The sequence below is a fragment of the Crocodylus siamensis genome, chromosome 9, assembly GCF_052110815.1.
Source record: "Crocodylus siamensis isolate JL-2025a chromosome 9, ASM5211081v1, whole genome shotgun sequence".
NCBI classification, from domain to species: domain Eukaryota; kingdom Metazoa; phylum Chordata; order Crocodylia; family Crocodylidae; genus Crocodylus; species Crocodylus siamensis.
In genome coordinates, this window is record NC_143403.1 from 69,228,383 (window position 1) to 69,249,156 (window position 20,774).

At 53.8% G+C, this 20,774-nt stretch overlaps 1 protein-coding gene across 3 annotated transcripts in view; it reads right to left on the reverse strand.

The window, feature by feature from the left end:
- The window catches only part of FAM222A (family with sequence similarity 222 member A), an 89,367-nt gene that overhangs the window by 36,445 nt on the left and 32,148 nt on the right, over positions 1–20,774 (reverse strand). For 2 of the 3 annotated variants that reach the window (XM_090063492.1, XM_090063493.1), the window contains one exon: positions 7,272–7,469. In XM_090063492.1, the coding sequence (XP_089919618.1) occupies positions 7,272–7,419 (148 nt within the window). In that variant the 5' untranslated portion in view covers positions 7,420–7,469. The remainder of the gene's footprint in view (positions 1–7,271; positions 7,470–20,774) is intronic. The other variant, XM_090063494.1, reaches the window with a different exon arrangement.

The following is a 20,774-nucleotide window of genomic DNA, read 5'->3' on the forward strand; positions in this document are numbered from 1 at the left end:
CAGCACCAAGTCCGTGGACTGAAAGGCGCTTGCCTGTTGCCAAGTGGAACAAAAATCTCAGGACCTGGGGCAGTAATTGGTAAAGATGTGGCACTTCCGAGAGTTTTGCTTGGCTGTGTAATTGCACTGGCCAGGTTTCAGTCTCTCTCCGTTCTGCTGGTTAGCAGGTGCTGACTTTTCAAAAGGGATTTGAAAATGTTATCATTTCCTGCATCTTCACACACCCAAATGCCTCTCATAATACAGCCGCATGGTCCTCAGACCCCTTGCTGATAACAGTGGGGTGGCTGCAGCTTTTGTGAGGCCTTGTAGGGCATTTTCTATTGGCTCTTTGCAGCTGTGAGCTGCAGGAGGGGTCCGAGTGGACACTTTTGAAGACCCTTTTGGGAAGATACTTGCCTGAAAAAACAGAGGATTGGATTTGATGGGCCAGGAGATCCCTTGTAGTTTGATGCCTTGAGCTGTCCCTTCCTCAGGCTGATCTCTCTCCTGCATGGGTGCTTGGAGAGAGACAGCCTTAAATTCTGCCTTGTCAAACATATTGCTTAACTAATTACTTTTACAGCCACCACTCCTCTAATGGAAATGAGTGTCCGAGCGATTCCTGCAGGCCGCAAATCCTCAGGAACCATAAAAAGGCACAAGTAAATCAATGCAACAAATCAAGAGCCACCTCCGGGTAGGAGGCAGGAGGGCTCTGTAAAGGAGGATTTCTTTTTCATAAAGTGTAACTCCCTGTTTGTACTCATCGCTACCCTGTCCTAACACACTGAGCTGCGGGAATTAGAGTGGGGGATCAGCAGAGGGTCCCCAGTGAGGTCCTAGCGGTGTTGCTACAGGGGTACCACCATCACCTGTCAGGTAACACATATGACTGACACTCTTATCCCTGCTGACCCCCGAAAAACAAGATACCACGTGACAAAGCAGAGGGGCTAGGTCCAATGTCCTGGTCTAACTCCAGTTTGGAACTGGCCTCTGCCTCTCCTCAAGAAGGCTGTGGGAACCTCTCCACTTGTTGGCCAGTTTTGACAATCCTTTGGTGAAGCAATGGACCCAGGCTGCAAACTCTTTCCATGCCAGTCACGAAACCCTGATGCGATGGCAACAATGCACCCTCCGTATTGACCCAGGCTGGCATTCAACTGGCTACAAAGAACATCTAGGCTCCAGTACCATTTCACAGGCCCCTATCAAGCCCTGCTCCTCCCTGTGGTGAGAATCTATTTTTAATTATTATAGTTTTTCCCTCATGGAAGGCGAGAGAAAGCGTCACACAGGAAGCTCTCCATAACTGCGAGCAAGGTATCGATCCCGACCAATTACAGATGTGTGCTTCCTGCACGCCCCACCGCCTGGGCACTAACAACCCTGCTCAAGCGGCAGATGCAACAGAATCTAAAGGAAGGCACATATAAAGTGACATTTAATTAAATATAAGCCATTGCTACATTACTGCAGAGAGTAAGGCGGGGTAGGGAGAGAGAGAGAGAGAGAGAGAAGGATTTGGCCAAGCTGAGAGTGGTATTATTTGATTTATAATTTAAATAAAGCTCAGAATTCCTGTAATACACAGAGAGTAAAATCAAAGGGGACTGCGGCCTGCTGAAGTTAATTGGATGTGATATTTTCTGAGGATGCCTCCTTTTGCAGTGCTTCCTGCTCCTTGGTGAGAGATGGCCAGGGACGGGAGCCAGCAGGCCTGGGAGCAGAGGAAGGATGGTGCAGTTGCTTCGTGGCAGTGCTGCCACCAGGGTGCTGGAATCGTCCTCTTCCCCACACCTCTCTGCTCCCCACAGGGTGCCAGGAAGGCTCTTCTTCCCTCGGAAAGTGCCGGCCCTGCGCCTCCTGATGTGTGCTGGGAAGGGAGGCTAAAAGCCAGGCTGCCGGCACTTTGGTCCAGCTGCGTGACAAACGTGACATGCAACACACTTAGCGCTGGCAAAAAGTGGCCCGGTGGGGAGAGGTGGGTGGCAGCCTCACATGCTAGCTCAGAGAGCTATTATGGGTTTAAGGTCTAGCTGAAGGACGATGCCTGCAGCTGCAATGTGAATGGGAGTCCCACGAGGCCACAGGAAGCCCCAGAATGTGCTGGGCCTGGCTTGGAAGCCTTACTGTGTAATCCAAGTAATGGGGGAGCTGCAAGAAGAGCCACCTCTTCTCCACCCTGCCGGACTCTGCTGCACCAGGCCCCTTGCAGCCACCTGGTCTCCTGCTCAGTGGAGACCCCATTCAGAAGACAACCCGCTATGTCCCGAAGCACAGAGAGGGGAGGTGGGTCTGCTGTAAACAGCCAGTCAGGTATGGGCTAGGCCACGTTTCCAAATCCGTGCTGAGGCGGCACGTGAGAAGCAGGGAGCAGGACATAAGGGAAGAATGAACTGTAATGCAGGGACCTCGTAGTACCTAGGGAGCACAGACATGCTACCGATGCACATGGCTCAGGGGCCAGGGTTTTTGAGTGGGCAGACAGGCAGGGCCTCTCTGTCAAGCCACTTTATGGTCTGCTGGGGCATGCATGAAGTAGCAGCACGCAGGAGGTCAGTGGAATAATTGTTCTCCCTTTGGAAAAGAGGAAGATGCAGCTGTGAGGGGGAGTCTGGAAAAGCAGCGTGTGGTTCTTGGGGGAACAAGACAAGGTGACACCACAACTCGACATCTCTGGATGTGGTGAAGGGTAAAGGAGCAGATGAGGAAGACTGGTTACAAAAGGCCACAGAGTCACAAATAAGAGGTGCCAGCTGAGCTGCAGGTGGCCAGCCATGGCCACTCACAGTCCTGTGCTGCCCCGGGAGGGGGTACAGCTTCAGAGCAGGGGCTCCTTGCCTGTTCTCGTCTCAGGGAGCACCACACAGGGCGACTGCTGCTCTGCTCCAACCATCCACCAGGTACCTGGAACTCCAGCCCCTTGCAATGATGGGACTACCCTCTGAGAAACCCCCGTGGCAGTGGGACAAAGCCTTTTGCTTCAGTCACCCCAAGCCCCCATGGCCAGGCTGCAGCTGGCAATGTGGCTGACCTGAGCCCCTTTCCTGACCAGTGGGCAATGCCATCACCAGAACAACCCTACTGGGCTGTAATGGCTCAGCTGTTGCCAGTCAGTGTGGGGAAGCTGCCCTGCTCCAGCCCCGTGGCTAAGGGAGCTCTTGGGACACCAGCAGAGGGAACGGGTAGAGGCCTTGCTGGAACGTGGCTCCCTCTTCCACCCCCAACCATGGCCAACAGCCACAAGCACCAGACCCCAGCCGTTGTGTCCACCAGAGCTGAGGCAGCTTTGCCTGGGTGGATCTTGGGTTAGCATCCCCAGCAGTAAGGGAGTGGGGGGAACCCAGATTAAAGCAGCTGTGGCAGGCAAGCGCTTCCTGCAGAGAAAGGCAAGGAGGGAGCTTCACCTCACCTGGATGCTGGGCTCGCACCAGGAACCATGCCATAACCACCAGACAGCCCAAACCCCTCTTGCTGGCTACCCTTGAGTGTTATTGTGGGTACCATCCAAACCTGGCACCCTGAAGCACAGCTGTTCAGAGTGACCCCATCACAGCTTGGCTATAAGGGCATCTTGCTCCCATGCTCCTCTCCAGCTCAGCCACCCTGGAGCACACGTGCAAACATCACTTTCTGAAGGCGCCGGGAAAGCAGCACAAGTAATTAATTAGCAGGAGAGAGGGAGGCCAGTGGCCAGGCCAGGGGCAGAGCTAGGAGGGCAGGGCACAGGGTCTAAAGCCTCCAGCAAAGCCTGCCGCTCCCAGCCCAGGCAGGGAAAGGAGTCAGCTCACCTTTTACGTGAAATTAATACAAAAATTAATCAGGGGAACAGGCAGGATAATAGGATTTCACAGTGGTGCCCGGCCAGACGGCCGCCGTGCAGAGAGCCAGACTCATTTAATATCGACAGAAACAATGCCAGAGGACAGAAATCAGACCCATAAAGATAATTACTGAGATACTCAGGAGCAAATTAAGTAATCAGAGGCACTTCTAAATTGTGTCTAGTTTTAAGAGAATGCTATCTTTTTCGATTACCTAAGCAGGCGTTTAGAAAGAGGCAGGAGGCGCTGGCCCCAGCCCCCGCCCTGAGTGGTGAAAAGGCTGCAGAAGTCCTGGTTCACCTTCCCTCCTCCTTAGAAGAGCTTATCAGTGTCTCCCCTCCCCGATTATCGCAGGTGTAATAAATAACAGAGGGAAAATGATATTCAAAAACAGATGCGTGGCCCTGAATGTCACCTGCAATTTAATCTGAAGTAGCAGGAGGCAAAGAGAAAGGGAGAGACCTGCTGCATTTCCCCTGTAATGAGCGGAAACAGACGGTCAGCTGAACTTTGATTAAGGGGACCTGGCTGGCTGGCAGAGGCAGGCGCCAAGTGCATTGTGGGGCATCAGTTTGGGAAGGAGCATGCAATCATTCAGAGAGTACAAAACAGCTCTCCCTAAACCATTTGAGTGCTCAGGGCATGCTGCTCAGGCTGCGGGGGGGGACGGGGGGGGACCCAGAAGATCTATGCCAGGCCTCTTGCTAACAGAGTGCTGTGAGCCATGAGGCAAACCCCAGCAGACCAGGGACTTGCAGCGGGAAACAGAGCAGAGACTTCACTTGCTGCCCCTCAGAGCACTCCCACCCATCTGCACTTCACTAGCACTGGCCATCACTCCTGAGCATTTGGCAGTATCTGGATCAGGAGCCAGGGTCCCTTTGCTCCTGATTCATCTTCTCCCAGCTGCTCATTAGCCCATTAGGATGTGCCATCAATAATTAAAGCCGAACCACAGCTGCCCAGGAGAGCAAGGATGGCCCTGCTCTTATCCAGCCTGCTAAATTCATTCATCTGCAGCAGTTCTCCATTGCAGCCATTCCCTACCAGATGAATCCTGTAGGGTCCTAGGGCTGCTGGGCCTTGCTTGTCCATCTTAGCAGAGGTACTAGGGTACGCACAGAGCCTGGACTCTCAACCCGTTCCCTTGGAGGCTGACTACCATTGACCAGGGCCTGAAGCAAGTGGAGGGAGCAGAGCAGGACACCCACATGTAAGCGGGAGCTCTTTTCCTAGAGGACGACTCTCTGGTGAGGCTCTCTCTGTTATCTTCACCCAGCCTACTAATCTGCAAACCAACCAGAGTGATGAGGGCCTGCCTGCCCCAGCCCGCACCAGCCTTTTGCGGCAGCACAGCGCAAGTACGGCAGCCTGGGGTCTGTCTTGGCATTTCACACTTGTTCGGTACCTGCAGGCATTAGGCATGAGCCAGCTGAGAAGCAGGACCCAGCCGTGCCTGGGAGCTGCAGTTGAGCAGGACAATAACACCCTTGTGGCTGCCTGCCCACACCCTGGGCCTTCCTGTTGGCACCTAATAGTTTCGAAGGTGGCCAAGTTATCCCACTGGCCCCCTCAGGATAGACCACACAGATATCTGAGCTGAAGACTTTCAGACAATCTGGCTGCCCCCACACACACTGGGTGGCACCCGACGCTCCAGGGCAAAAGGGCTCCCTGGCATGCAGTGCCCTGGAGCATTCCCCAGTTTCCGCCTTGGGACTTTGCTGGGCTATGTGTCTTGTAACACTAGGCAGGGGCAGAGAGCTCCCCTGATAAACTCTGCCCCCTCACATGCATGGCTGCTTGGAGCCAGTCCTGCTGCCAATCAAACCTGGCTGGCAGCTGCCCGTCTTCATACAGACTTCCACGGCTGCCCCCTCCGAAGCCCTGTACAGCGCATCCTCCTGCACCAGGCTCCCATGCCCCAACTGGCCTGGCAGACATGCAGCTTACGATTCAGGCATGACTGATTAGGAAGAATTTTACAACAGTGACCCTCTGTTTCTTTGCCGGCGCTAATAAGGAGGAGCCTTGAGCGACACTAGATGCGGTGACTAAGCACAGAATGCACACAAACACGCTCCATATATGTGGTGTGCTGACCCCCAACTGGACATGTCACAGCTCCAAAAGCCCTGAGACCACTGTGACCCCTCACTCTCAAGCCCCTGCAGCCTCCTGAACCCATTCCTGTCTTCACCCAAAAGCTGTGGGGCAGCAGCCCCCAAAACAGGTTGGCTCAAGCGCTAGCTTCTCATCAAATCATCATGGAAGATGGGTGGTATCACAAGGTCACATCTCACCCGGGGTCTGGGCACCACCATCTGGGTCTCCCTCTATCTTCTGGAGAAGACTTCTATCTATTCAGAGACCACCTTGACCTCCTTAGAAAGGTACAAGCTGGAGAAGAACAGCACGGCATGGTGTGGCAGTCACCCACACTCGGCACCATCCAGAATCTACTGCTGAAAGCCAGTTTCTTTTGAAGGCACCAGGTGGCACAGGTTGCGGGGGGAGAACCACACATCTCCTGGAAAATACAGACCATTAACCAAATGCTGCAGGGCTGTCATGTGCCAACGAGCAGTGCCTTGGCCGTTGATTTGTCTTCAGTTCAGAATGTTTAAAAATCCAACTGAGACCAGAGGAAAAAATATCCACTCCCCTCTTTAAAACACACATTCATCACTTGAGAATCTTAATGTGCCTTTCCCAGCCTGAGAGGTCAAACCCGCCTGCCTAAAGCAGGCTCATTAAATATACATTTAATCATGGTTTGGATTGAGAGACAAAGGCTGGTAGAGACAGGTGCTTTACTGGAATGACCTTTTGGAACCCATTTTAATGTAACTAGTTTACAGCTTATCTGAAAGGCCAGCTCATCAGGAACAGTGGAGCTACAGCAGAACCGGAAAAGTAATTATCGGTGGGGGAGGGAGGATGAGTTAGAGATATTTTAGGAGGCTTCAGAGCAGGTGACTGGAGCATTGTCTGCCCTAGCACTTTGTAGACATCCGTGCCAAATTTTCAGAAGTTTGACTTATCAACCAAAGAACCCAATTTAATTTGCTTATCTTGTCTCCTCCTCTCTCCACTCCCTCCTCCTGCTTCTCCTGCTCTTTTTAATTATCGGTTAAATAAATGTCTTTTTCAATAAGACAAGAAGCACCAAAAAAAAGAAGCAAGCCAGAAAAGGCTCCTGATCAGGGAGGTAGGGAGAGGGGGGAGCTGGACCAGACAGCTATCCATCTCCTGTGATGAGAGATCTACAGAGGCAGAGGAACAAGCCTGGCTGGGAGACGCATCATACAATATGCCATGTGGACAAGGCCGCTCCCAGAAAAAGCTCCTGAGCAGAGTTCTCACCCTCCTCACAGAAAGAAGAGAGGTTAAAAGGCTAGCAACAACTTCCACGCCCTGGAAGAAAGTGGGGAGAAGAGTCCAGGCGTCCTGTCTCCTCACCGTGGTGGGGGTTAGAATACCGTGCCCACTGGCTGCGTGCCACCCTGTGGGGCCTGGGGCACTTACACTTCCGTGGCTCCAGGGTCTTGCTGGGGCATGCCAGGTGCTGCACCGGGGGGTTCTGGGTTCGCTGCAGACAGGCCAACATGGTCCAAGTGTTTGAGTGCGCTGCTGGGGTCACCACAGCCGAGCCTCACGCTGCAGAACACACAGGGAGGGAAAGCATCAGTGAGCAAGTGGTAGCAGCAAGGGCAGCCACACATCGCAAGACCCTGCTCTTTTGCTCAGAAAGTGCCTGTGCCACAGACATACACCCAGAACAAATTTTCACCCAAACATTTGAAAGCCACAACTGCTTGGGCCTTCCAGCTGCTTTCCGTGGAGAATGCCCCTCTTTTGCAGCTAGCTCGAGAGCAGCAGCACTCCACTGGGCAGTGCAAGACAGTTGAGGGCTTGTCTCCTGACTGTCCCGCCTGGGAAAGCTGCAGTGGTTTGGTCACAGTGACATTCCCTAGGAGACCTCCTTGTTACAGCAGTGCTGAGCTTCACTGCCCAATAGGTACGGGCTTTTGCACCGAGCGAGGTAACACAAGGTAATTCTCTGGGTGTCAAGCCCTGTTGGAGATTAGGTTCTGGAGCGCCGACCATGACAGCTGTGGAGCTAATCCCCTTGGGTGCGGGGTTTAAAACGGACCTGCCTTCGCTGTGCCTAGGTAAGAATTATCCATGCTTTGTCTCCACTAGGCTTTATGTCCAGGCTGTTCCTCTCACATTAGCTGTCAGGAGGCAAACACCTGCCTAGGTTTTAAAGCAAAGGCATAGCCCTAGCCTTGGGACCTGGTCAGAGCTCCTTCTGACAACATGCGGGCTTAGGACAAGTGCAGAACAAGTGCCTGGTGTGAGAAATGCCTACAGGACAAACCCTGAGCTTGACACCGGCTCTCTGTGCTTGAGCTCATGCCCTCACCCCTCATGCAACCACTCAGCCCCCAGCTTCCCATCTCATTCACTCAACACAGTGACCTCCAAGCAGAAGCTGGCTGAGATCATACCACGTCAGACAGCGATGTTGTCAGTATTTCCCAACCTTTTAGTCAGGCATGTGACAGATTAGCCCCATGCCCTCCCTGAGGGGTGCTCTGATCCCCTTCTTCCACCCAATCTGCTGCTCCGCTTATGCCCTGTGCTGTACTCCTCACCTGATCTACTTCTCTGCCTTCTGCTTCCCCCCTGATCTGCCAACATGCTTCCTGACCTGTCCCCTCCCCAGTCCACTACATATCGCACACAGAGGCTGCCTGGGCCACAAGTTGGCCACCCATGACTTATACCATGGTAGCACCCACACCATACACTGCCCACCAACAGAGAAAGGCAGCTCTTGCCTCAAAGATCTTGCAAATCTGAGATCTGATCAACGAGGTGGGGAGGGGGGGTTACATTCACAGCAGTAGTGGCTGTACTTGCCTGCCCCCAGCCCAGCCAATACCTTGCAGGAGTGAATCTCAGCTATGGCTATTCAAAAAGGTGGTTTCAGCTCATATTCCGCCTCTGGGAAAACAGCCTGCCCCCCTGTCGCAGCATACAGATGCCAATGTCAGACGGCAGGAGACGAAAAGCTCGACTGCTTGTCAGTATGATGGAAACCGACTCCACTACACATCATCAGCACCATGCTCCCTCCCCCGTGAACCAACCAGTAAGACCCCAGCAGAGACCAAACCCTGTTTCAAGAGAAGGTTGGCAAAGGATGGAGCAAAAAAGCCACCTGCAGCCTGAGGCCTGCCACCAAATCTCAAACTGGTCTTGAAACGTACCTGACAAAAGCCAAAAGGATCAGGCCAAAGTTGGCTCAGTTATTCACATGCACATTGGCTGCTAACTGTATACCCTTTGGGAGCCCCAATGTGAAATGTGAGTTATAGCTCGTTCCTCCTGATGTAGCCTCACTGCCTCGAGCAGCTCTCGAAATGATACATCCCTCGCAAACAAGGGGAAGAGAAGCTTGACCAGCAGAAGGAAGTCGACTATAGCCTCTGCCCTCAGAGTCAGAAGTGCTGACCCAGGATGCCCTTTGGTTGAAAGTGCATTGCCCGCTAGACCTCACCGTGAATGCAGCACACTCCCAGTGCTCCCTACCTTTGCTGTCCATGCAGAGAGTGGGTGATTCCTGCCTAGTCTGGCATGCCCCATACCCAGGGAGGATTTCCTGAAGGACAGCAAGGGTACCTGCAGGTCAAAGGCAGGTAGAGGTATGGGGATGGGAAACCAGACACCTTTACAGGTATGGGATTATTTTGTGCATGGGATTATTTTGCAGATCACATGCACGCGCATGCATGCAGAGCAAGGAACAGAGCTGGGTCTCCCTGCACGGCACTGCAGAGACTGGAACGGCACCGGCTCACTCTCCCAGGTCACTGTTTAGCAGTGCCATTCCTACAGCCCTCAAGGCATGCCAGCCACTGTGCTGGCAGTGCCCTGCAAAGCTGACCAGCAATCTGCGGGGCAGATACAGCACCTAGCACCCTGCAGTTTGCTCTTCTCCGCGGCTCTCTAGGCCAGCATTTCCCAGCACTGAACAAACCAGACCACTGCGCTGGCAGGGCGCTGGTGAGCGTTCTAAGGGCGACTGGGGGCCAGGAGAGCACTGAACACAAGCAGAATCCGACTCGCTCTGCTCCCAGACACAGTATAACTTGACTTCTGGAGGGCAGAAGTCATTGGTGCCAACTGGGGCAGCTCAGTGTCATTACCTGGCCCTTCATGATTTGAGACCTGGGGCACTGGCTGCAGACACTGGGCTGGTATGTGAGGCTGTGGGCACCCCAGCTCCTGTGGGAAGTCAGGACTGGTATCTGAAGATGCTCCAAATTGAAAAGTCACTTCTGAATAAGTGGCACACATATAGGCCCATAGTTATATGCCTGCATGGGCACACATAGGGATACGCAGTGTGTGATACCAATGCTGTGACTCTTACTGGCTGTGAAACACATTTACCTTGTGTCATCCAAGGGGGCAGAGTGGAGTTGTCCTCCTTCGCCCCCTGTCACAGTGTTTGGCTGGACAGAGAGCAAGGGGACCGTTCCTTTGGAGGCAGGGGTATTACTAAAGCTTTGTGACACTTATCCACATCAGGACTTAGCTCAGCTGCCTGCATCCACCACTGCATTTGGCTGTCTGGGAGGAAGTCAGAAGCAGGCCAGAGCAAAGCTTGGTAAAGTATTCCAGGCACAACCCAATCCACTCAGCTGCCTGAGAGCAAGGGGATAAAACAAGTCTAGCAAGTGGCAAATCTCTTCTCCCTGACAGAACAGGCAGGAGCAAATTAGGGCAGGTCGGGGGGTTGCTCTCATTCTCCTAGCACTGGTTGCCATTATTTCATCTTCTGTTCTGGGATTCGGCCGAGCAGCAAACAAAGCAGACTCACAGAATACATCACCGTTGCATGCCTACACTGCACAACACGCATAGTTCACACCTTGCTATGCCTCCCTGTGAACATGCACGCACAGGCACGTACTGACAGGACAATGCACATCACAACGTATCTGTGACAAGACCACCTCAAGCCAATCCACTGGTATTACAACAGGTCCCTGCATCCACCTCACTTCACAGACATGTGGCCTGCAGGACAGATGTGCTCACAGCAGAGCCCCCTGCCTACCAAACCGGCTTCTTCCAGGCAGGATTGGGTGACTTGAGGGGTTGGAAATGAGCCTTGAACCTGCAAGACGCTGCTCCTAATGCAACCAGAGATGGCTGAAAATAAAACTGCAGCCTGCTTTATCCCTCTGCCATCCACTCAAGACCCTCCCCAGACAAGCACAGACTCCGCAGCATGGCGCTCTGACTGGCAATGGATTGTGCCAAGGCAGGAAACAGCCCCAAGCCCCTATGGCTATGCCAGTAGAAGGTCCCTGGGTCACGGTTCCCATGCCAGCTGCGAGGCCTGCTCAGTCTCTGATAGAGGGAGCCCTCTGGCCAGCTTGGTGCAAAGGGCAAAACCACTGGCCGAGGCACAGCACCTTCTTGGCTAGGAAGGGACTTAGGGCTCCTTTTCTTCAGGCACCTCTGTCCTTATTCCAGGAAATCCCCATCTCCCTCCCTGAAGGACACTCCCCCCATTACAGCTGGTCAGGCCGAGCCCAAGGCGGACGGGGGTGTCGGAGAGATTACAGAGATAGCTTGGTTTGCCTGAGTGCAATGGACAGACGTTCTTGGAAATCACTTGCTCGAGTCCCTGTGCTGACAAATGACTCTGGACGTGTGCGGATTGCTCGCTCCCTGCCGCTCCTCTCATGGGAGGGTTTTCCATGCTCTTGCTTCTGCCCGGGTGCCAGGAAGGCAAGAATTGCTTAAGCAACCTTGGTGTCACTTCTATGACATCCAAGCAGAGGGCAGATGCCAAGGGGGCCGGCAGAGAGCAGAGAGCTGGTTCTCAGAGACACATGCCAGCCATATTTGCCCTCTAGAGCTGGCCCCGTCTCCCCAGCAATGAGAGGCAGGGAGAGAAAGGAAGGAGTTGTGTACTGAAGCAGGGCCTGCTTAGCTGCTAATGCATCCGGGCCCAAGGAAAAACCTGCCTTTCCTCTGGAACTGCAGAGATGCAGAACGGAAAGTCCTACAGGTGGGTGGGAAGAGGAACCTGGCACTGGCTCCTGGGCTTCCAGACTGGGTGCATGTGATGGCCTGGCTCCCCCATCATACCCTCTGAAAGGCAGGCCTGGGCACCCCAGCCTCCTGGCTTGGAGTGATGCCCAGACAACCATGGCAGTGGGGAATTACTGCTGAATCCAACAGAGATGAGAGGAAACAGACCCTGGAGCTTACTGGGGACGGTGGAGGAAAGGCATGTTCTCACGGCAGAAGCACCCTCTGGCACATCCAACCACTACCAGAAAGGAGCAGAGGCAACAACAACGTTCCTGTTCCTCCGTGCGCTCTGGGGGCGCTCTGATGGCGGATGATCTGGGGCTGCTCAGCGCAAGCTGCCGGGACAGCATCCACGTGCCTCCACCGCCAACAGCCTGGAGCCATCTTCGCCTGTATCCTTCCCCCAGGCTGCTCAGCCTGAAAAGTTCCATAAACATGATACACTTTCCAGGGCCCGGGAGGGGAGGTGGGGGTTGGTTATTTAATACTGAACAGGTGTCTGGAGAATCCAAATTGTGCTGTTTTCTCCTAATAATGAAGTATTCATGAGTAGAAGGCTTTTTCACTACTTTCTTAAGATACTAATTTCACAACAAGCGCCTTGTTACCACGCAATTATTCCAGGCTTGTATTGCTCCAAGATTCCATCTGTCCTCGCCTCCCTCCAAATGAAAGACAATCATGTAAACCACCTTTCATTATTCACTATTTTACTTTCAGCAAAGGTACCCTGAAAGAAATGATTTTCTCTGAAAAGGACTTTTATTCAGTTTCAAAACCAATTTTCTCCTATTACTGTCTTAAGGGAAAAAAAAAAAGATAGAGCGAGAGAGGAAGGAGAGAGAGAAAGAGAGAGGGGGGGTGTTTTTATTTCATACATTACGTATCCTTTGTTAATGCAGCTCGCGATAAAAGCAGCGGTATCCATTTTCTGGCTTTGATTTCTGGTAATTTTAAAATATGCCATTACAATCAGGCAGAAATTATACAGTTTGAAAAGAGAATGAAGTGCTGCTTATTTAAAGGCTGAATGCACTTGACTGTTAGGTAGCTCGCATCTCTCCGCTGGGACTGGGGAGCAAGGTTCCAGCTCTTGTATGCACACACCCCCCCTCCCATCACCCCGTAAAGTTTAGCAAGAGCCGCAGAGGGAGGATTGGTCCCCGCCAACGCGACAGCTAGCTGCTACGCTGTACCAAGAGCATCCCAGCAAACCACAACACACATGCGTAGACACACCGGCATCTATCACTGCCGGCACACGGGGACTCCCCCTGCATGAGCTTTGCTTTGCTCTAGCAGCGTCAGCACAACCGACCTGGGGCAGCATGACCCACATCCTCAGCCCTTCCTCTGTGCATGTCTCAGCAAGGGGGGGAGACTCGAAGCACCGGAGGTACAGCTTGTGAAGGCAACAGGCTAAGAAGAGATGGCTACAGGTGCTGGAAAGCTAAGACAAAGGATTAACAAGTGGGACAGTGTTAGCAAGCTGCATGGGGAGGCAGCATCCGAGGTGAAGGGTCCCAGTGTGATCCCACCAGGGTGCAACTCCCTGGGGAAGAGCCATGTATGACACTGAGCCACAAGCATGTGGGAAAGGGGGGAAGGGCCTGGGGCTTCTTGTAGGCACTGCACTGTCAAGAAGGGGAAGAGGGCCAGAGAGGAAGGCCATAGGGAAAGCACCAATACTAACCCCACTTTGTGCCAATTCCCACCCTGCCCTGGGGAGATGTGGCTCGGAGCTGCGTGTCCCCCTCTCGCTGCCCTCACATGCTCACCCAGAGCTGTGTGTGGCAGCTAAACCCAACCGCAAACCTTGACCTAGCTGCGGGCTCCACTAAGCCTCCCCAGCTGATGCCACACAGGTAGCCATCATCTGGCTGCTTAGTAGCACAAGCCTGTCAACATTTTCCCTTCACAAAGGCCCCTAATCCCCATACCTCAAAGTCGACAGAGATGCCTTCCTCCTCCCTCCCCCACCGGCTGCTGAGGTGAGGCAGCTTCCCCCTGCCCCAACTCCCGCACCTGCCTCCACCCCTTCCCTGGGCCAGGAAACACTGGTGCGACATAAGAGCAAGAGTGAAACCGGCTTTGCGCACGGGAAAGCCCCTCTCACTGTGCCGTGTCAACTGTCTGAGTCTTTACCTGTAACCCCAGTGTTGGCAGGAAGCATGACCCCAAGTCGCAGTGTCAAGTTCAAAGGCTCGACCCTGAGCTTCAGGGCACTTGGCCAGCAACAAGGGGGCCCAAGGCTTCAGGGTGAGAACCGCAGCACATGACAGAGCCCTTAGATCTCCCCTGGGGGGAAGAAGGGAGCCCGTAGGACACACTGGTTGTGGCGCCGAATGCACTGCCCAGGCACGCTCCAGGGCTATGGAGCCAGGGTTGGGAGAAGACCCAGGACAGAAGAGTCTCTAGGTTAGACCTCGTCCCTTTAGGAGAACCAGCCCCTGAAAGGAGGTGGTCACACTCCACCTGCATCAGCCGGCTGCCCTCCTCTGAGCACAAACAGCTGTCCTTAATGAAGAGAAAAATACTGCCATACATGTACACAGGCTGCTCCATCCCAGAGCATTGTCCAGAGAGACAACACGCTCCCCCACAGTGAAATGCAGCCACCTCTGGGGTAGAACTGAGCACCTGCTGCAAGGCAGCACTGCACAGTTCACACCAGGAAGGGAAGATCAATCCAAACTCCAGGAGTGATCCTGTCAGGGCATCATGCTCCACCCAGTCACTAGCTGCCAGTCAGCAGCATTCTCCCTGCTTTCAGCCTAGGTGACCAGTCCGGAAGCATGTGCTTGATTGATGTTGCCTGATTATTGCTTATACAAAGGCTGAGAGCAAATGCTGGCAGACACAGCCCTTGGTCTTCATCAAAGGCATCACTGCAACTGGATTAAGGCCCTTACCAAGGGATGACGCAACAGCAGGCTGACCCTGGGAACCTGTGAGCTTCCCCCTCCATCACAAAGAATAAAGCTCTCTCCAATCCACAAGCCCCTCTGCCCCTAATTGCACCAGCAGCTGGAAGTTGCCAGCCCTCCATAGCCAGCCAAAGCCTCCACCCTGGCCCACCCTGGGAAAAGCTGGAGCAATGATGGTAGCAAGAGAAAGGCTGCAGCTGGAACCAGGCAGGCTTTGGCGCAGTGCTGCCAGGGAAGATGCAAGTGCCACATGCCAAACTAAATGAAGGCGGCAATTAATTCCAATCACAGTTTTGCCTCAGTCTCCCAGCGTTGCTCGGCTCCGAGCAGATACAATTTTTTAGACAGCAAAGCTAAGCTGTGCCCTGTGTTAATGGGCATGCTTAATAGCTGGTGAGGTTCCCGGCTCTGCAGGCTCAGCCCTGGCACGCTAATGATTCCACCAGCCCCTCCATCCTCAAGTCTGTGCATCTTGTTACCCTTTAACCCTTCCCAGCCCAAGAGTGCTCCCTCCCCCCACACCTTCGCATGGATAGTCGCCCACAGCCACAGCTCCCTCCCACCAGGCAAGCCCAGACATCTCCCTACACCTGCTAGGTAAGAGCTGTTACCTCCTGGATGAAGTCCCAATGCTGTTTTAATAAGGAGACAATCGGTCTCGGAAAGGAAAGAACCAGCAATCTGGTTTGCTCCTGGATAACTAGAAACAGCCAAGGCTTTTCAGAGCCAGGCCAACCTTTGCCAGTCCAGTGGCAGCACAAACCTACATACAGCACTGCCCATATTCTCCCCCAGCCTGAACGCAACGCCCACTACGGTGACCTGGACACTGGAGGTGGAACATGCCTAGAACATCGCATCCAGTCAAGCCCCGGATTTATTCCAACACTGACTGTTACAAGTCAGTGGGACAACATCACCTCCCTGAAAGGCCAGGCCAGGCCAGGCCAGCAGAGCTCACTCTTACGAACAATCTTTGGATCATCAGTTTAACATTGCCCTGCTGACATTTCCTCTCCTTGCCCCTCTGTATCCCTCAGGTCTCTCCATGAAGCTTTTACACCCTCTGTGGGCATGGATGCGGCCCCTGCACTCAAGCTGCAGGGTTTCTCAGCAATAGGCATGGTCCTCATGCTGCTACCACGAGTGAAGGGTAGGTTGCTCACCCCAAGGCACAGGTAGGAACAGACACTGAAGGATGCAGCAACTTGCCCAAGGCCACACAAGGAGTCTATGGCAAAGCCAGGAATCAGATAGGGGTCTTCTGGCCCTTCCTTTGAGCGCTGATTGCGCTCCCTGGCTGACCACACTTGCATCTACAGCATAAGGTCCAGTGCCTGTGAAGGCTCCCACCACCCAGTGGGCAGAAGCCCCTCCTGGCGGGCTTGCTGGTTGGGGCATTCAGCCTCCCAGGGTTTGCAAGGAGCCATCAATCAGAGACATGGCCTCTAATTCCATATTGATGAGCACTGCTGCAGTCAGCCTTAAGGGGGCAAGTTAACTGCATCTGCTCAAATGAAAGGGATTTATCTCTCTCTCTCCCTCTTCTTTTAAGGCAAGAAGCCTGCTTCTCTTGACATAAACCAGCCCTGGCAGACACGCTAATCATCAAATTAGATTTTCTGCTACAATTGCCTGTGCATACTAACACGGCGTGGGGACCTGGCCCCTGCCACCTCCCTGCTCAGCCCCATGCACACAGCAGGCCTGGGGTTTCTTCTGCAAATGCAAGTGTGCTGGGGGCAGAGGGGGGGCGTGTAGAAGGGTCTCTAAGCCTCTCTGGCAACAGAGGTGATGAGATATCTCTACTTCCCAGTGGGGGCATGTTTTAAGCAAGTTGTTTCAGTGCCTAGCTGCAGGATTGGTTTAGGAGGGGAAAAGCAGAAGCACACACTGCCTCTTGGGCTGTGTGTGCTGCTTCTGTGCTGGGACATGCATTGCAGGTGATCGAGTGCACCTGGATCTCCATCCTTCAGAGGTCTGATCCCAGGACACACACTTGTGCCATTGGGACGATCAGTGGAGCCTCCTCACTGTGAGAAGCACGTCTTGCCCCCCTTGCAAGGGCTTCATGCTACACGCAGTTTATCTGCATTCCCGAGGATCAGAAGGCTCCAGGTCTTAGAGCCCAGCGGCCAGAATGAAGCACATGCCAATCACCCAGCCTGCTCCACTGGACTTGACTCAGACCACACAGACCACCAGCATGCAGAAGACCTCGCCTCCCCCTGCTGCCAGTCATCAATGCAGAGAGAGTTGAGGAGAGGGAGAACTGTGCCTCCGACACACACATCAGCAATGGGTGCTGGATCCCAGCAGGTCAGCAACATGGCAAGGGAACTGCCAGAAAGGAATAATTCCAGGGGCAATAGTTTCAGCCCACGGGTAGAGCAGAATCGCAAGCTATTAGGCCAAGATATATATATTTTGGACCAAGACAGGCAAGGTCCCCCAGACTCCACCTTGGAGAACTCTCTGTGGATGCAGGAGGTGAAAACTCTCTGGAGCTGGAGGACATCTCTGCTACCAGGACAGGGGGTCACCAGAGCTCAGGGTCTATCTTACACTCATCTTGTATGCATGCCCCACAGATGTCCTGCTAAGGCAACAGAGGCACATGCCATAGCAGTTCTTTTGAAAATGGGGTGTCCTCTAAAGTGTGGCCCACAAAGGAAGGCAGCACAGGACAGGAAGGCAGCGGGGTTTCCGATGGAGCGTGGCACCCTGTCCCTGCTGTCTGTCTCCATATCAAGGAGACCTAAAGCACCAGGGTACCTGCTGGACCTGCATGCTCAAGAGAGCTAGCATGTACAGGTGATCATGCCTGCTCCCCAAACACTTTCTATGCAATTCAATAGGGCCTGATGTTAGTGAGCAGAAGCATACACATCCATAGTTTCATAGTTTCTAGGGTCGGAAGGGACCGGAGCAGATCATCTAGTCCGACTCCCTGCCATGGCAGGAAAGAATACTGGAGTCAAACGACCCCAGCAAGATGTGCATCTAACCTCCTCTTAAACACCCCCAGGGTAGGGGCCTGCACCACTTCTCTTGGAAGTTGGTTCCAGACCCTAGCCGCCCTGACCGTGAAGTAGCACCTCCTGATATCTAACCTAACCCTACCCTCTGCCACTTGTGACCGTTATTCCTGGTCACTCCTGGCAGTGCTCGGGGGAACAGTGACTCCCCCAGTGCCTGCTGGTCGCCCCTGACTAGTTTGTAACAGGCCACTAGATCCCCCTCAGCCTTCTCTCATGGAGGCTGAATAGGTTCAGGTCCCATCGCCTCTCCTCGTAGGGCCTGCCCTGCTGCCCCCTGACCATGCGAGTGGCCTCCTCTGGACCCTCTCCATGGTGTCCACATCCCTCCTGAAGTGCGGCGCCCAGAACTGGATGCAGTACTCCAGCTGCGGCCTGACCAGTGCCGCATAGAAGGGGAGGATCTCCTCTTTGGACCTGCTCAAGATGCACCTGTGGATGCATGACAAGGTGCGGTTGGCCTTCCTAACTGTCTCCCCATGCTGCCGGCCCATGTTCATCTTGGAGTCAATGACGACTCCCAAGATCTTTTTCTGCCTCCGTGCTGACAAGAGGGGAATTCCCCAACCTGTAGGTATGGTGCCAGTTATTCCTCCCCAGGTGCAGCACCTTGCACTTGTCGGTGTTGAATCCCATCCTATTCTTATCCGCCCACCCTTGTAACCTGTCTAGGTCTGATTGTAGCTGTTGCACCCTTCCAGTGTGCCCACGTCCCCCCACATCTTAGTATCATCAGCAAATTTGAACAGGGTGCTTTTTACCCCCTCGTCCAAATCACTGATGAAGATGTTGAACAGTGCGGGCCCGAGGACCCAGCCCTGGGGGACCCCACTGCCCATGTCCCTCCAGGTTGAGAAGGACCCATCCACTACCACCCTCTGGGTGCGGCCCACCAGCCAGTTGGCGACCCATTTGACTGTGTGGGTGTCTACACCACAGCCCCACAGTTTCTTAATGAGAACGGGGTGAGAGACAGTGTCAAAAGCCTTCCGGAAGTCCAGGAAGACTATGTCCACAGCTACCCCTGCGTCTAATGATCTGGTGATCTGATTGTAAAAGGCCACCAGGTTGGTCTGACAGGACCTGCCACTGATGAACCCGTGTTGGTTGCCCCTAAGCATGCAGTCCCCTGCTGGCCCCTCCTGGATGCATGCCAGCATAATTTTCTTGAACAGCTTGCTTAGGATCGAGATAAGACTAACTGGCCTATAGTTTCCCAGGTCCTCCTTCCTCCCTTTTTTGAAGATGGGAACCATGTTGGCCCTCTTCCAGTCCTCAGGTACCTCACCAGAGCACCACGAGTGCTCGTAAAGCCATGCCGGGGGACTTGCAATGACCTCGGCCAATTCCTTTAGAACTCTAGGGTGGAGATCACCTGGACTGGCTGACTTGAATACGTCCAACCCCTACAGAAGCTCCCTAACTAATCCTCGCTAACCCGTGGCCCAGGTGTGCCTCCCCTGGGGCCCGAGGGGGGCCCAGCAGGGAGGTGGCTGTTCTGGTCCCTACTTAGGAAGACGGAGGCAAAGAAATCGTTAAACTTGTTGTGACGACCAAGTTTCCCAATGCGTCCTGCAAGGGCCCCACATTACCCGGGACCTTCTTTTTACCCCCTACATATTTAAAAAAGGACTTCTTATTGTCCTTAATCTGGGAAGCTAGTCCCAGTTCCATCTCTGCCTTGGCCTTCCTAACTACCCCCCTACATCCCCGAGCAACTACAGAATAGTCCTCCCTGGTGATGACCCCTTCTTTCCATTGGGTGTAAGCCTCCTTTTTAGCAAGGAGACATTCCCGGATGCTTTTGGTGAGTCACGGAGGCTTGTGTGCTCTCCTGCTCCCTTTGATCCTCGTTGGGATTACCTTCCTTTGGGCTCGGAGGATTGTCTCCTTAAGGAGCGACCACTCTCCTTGGACACCTGGCTCCCCTCCCCTCCCCTCCAGGACCTCAGCGCTTCTCCAACTATCCTCCTTAGCTCGTTGAAGTCTGCCCTCCTAAAATCTAGGGCCGCTGCCTTACTGCATGCCTTTGCCACCTTGCGCTGGATGGTGAATCCCAGCAGACGACGATCGCTGTCGCCCAGGTGGTCGAGCACCCGCAGCCCCCTCACCAGGTCATCACCTGTGGCCAGCACTAGGTCCAACAAGGCGTCTCTCCTGGTGGGGCTGTGCACCTCCTGGGTTAGATGGAGGTCCTGCACTCTGGCCAAGAACCTACGTGAGCGGTCAGACCTGGCTGACTGCTCTTCCCAGCAGATGTCTGGGAAGTTCAGGTCCCCCATGACTACCACATCCTTAACCTTCACTGCCTCTGTGAGCTGACCCAAGAATTCCTGGTCAAGCTCTTCTCCCTGGTTGGGAGGTCTGTAGTAGACCACCACCGTTCAGTCCCTTTCCCCTCGACTGCCTTGTACTCTAACCCAAAGCACTTCAGAGTGCCCCTCCCCTGGCTCCTTGCTAATTGATGAGGATGTGTATTCCTCCTTAATATAGAGTGCCATGCCCCCACCTCTCCTTCCTGTCCTGTCCCTCCTGTACAGCTGATAGCCCTTGACATTCACTGCCCAAACATGCGTTGCGTCCCACCACGTTTCCGTACTCCCCACTATGTCCAGGCTGGTGTCAGCCAGCAGGAGGGTGAGTTCCTCCTGCTTGTTACCCATACTATGAGCGTGTGTGTAGAGGCATTTGAGGCCTCCTGTGGATGTGTGTATTGACCCCCTAGTCCCAGCATTACCCTGGCCCCTATCTCTTACCTGTTTATTCGCTTCGCTCGTTGGTCTGGGCTGGGCTGTAGTTGTGGGTGCTGTTTGGTCTGGCAGTCTGATGTTTCCTCAGACTGCCAGACCAAACAGCACCCACAACTACAGCCCAGC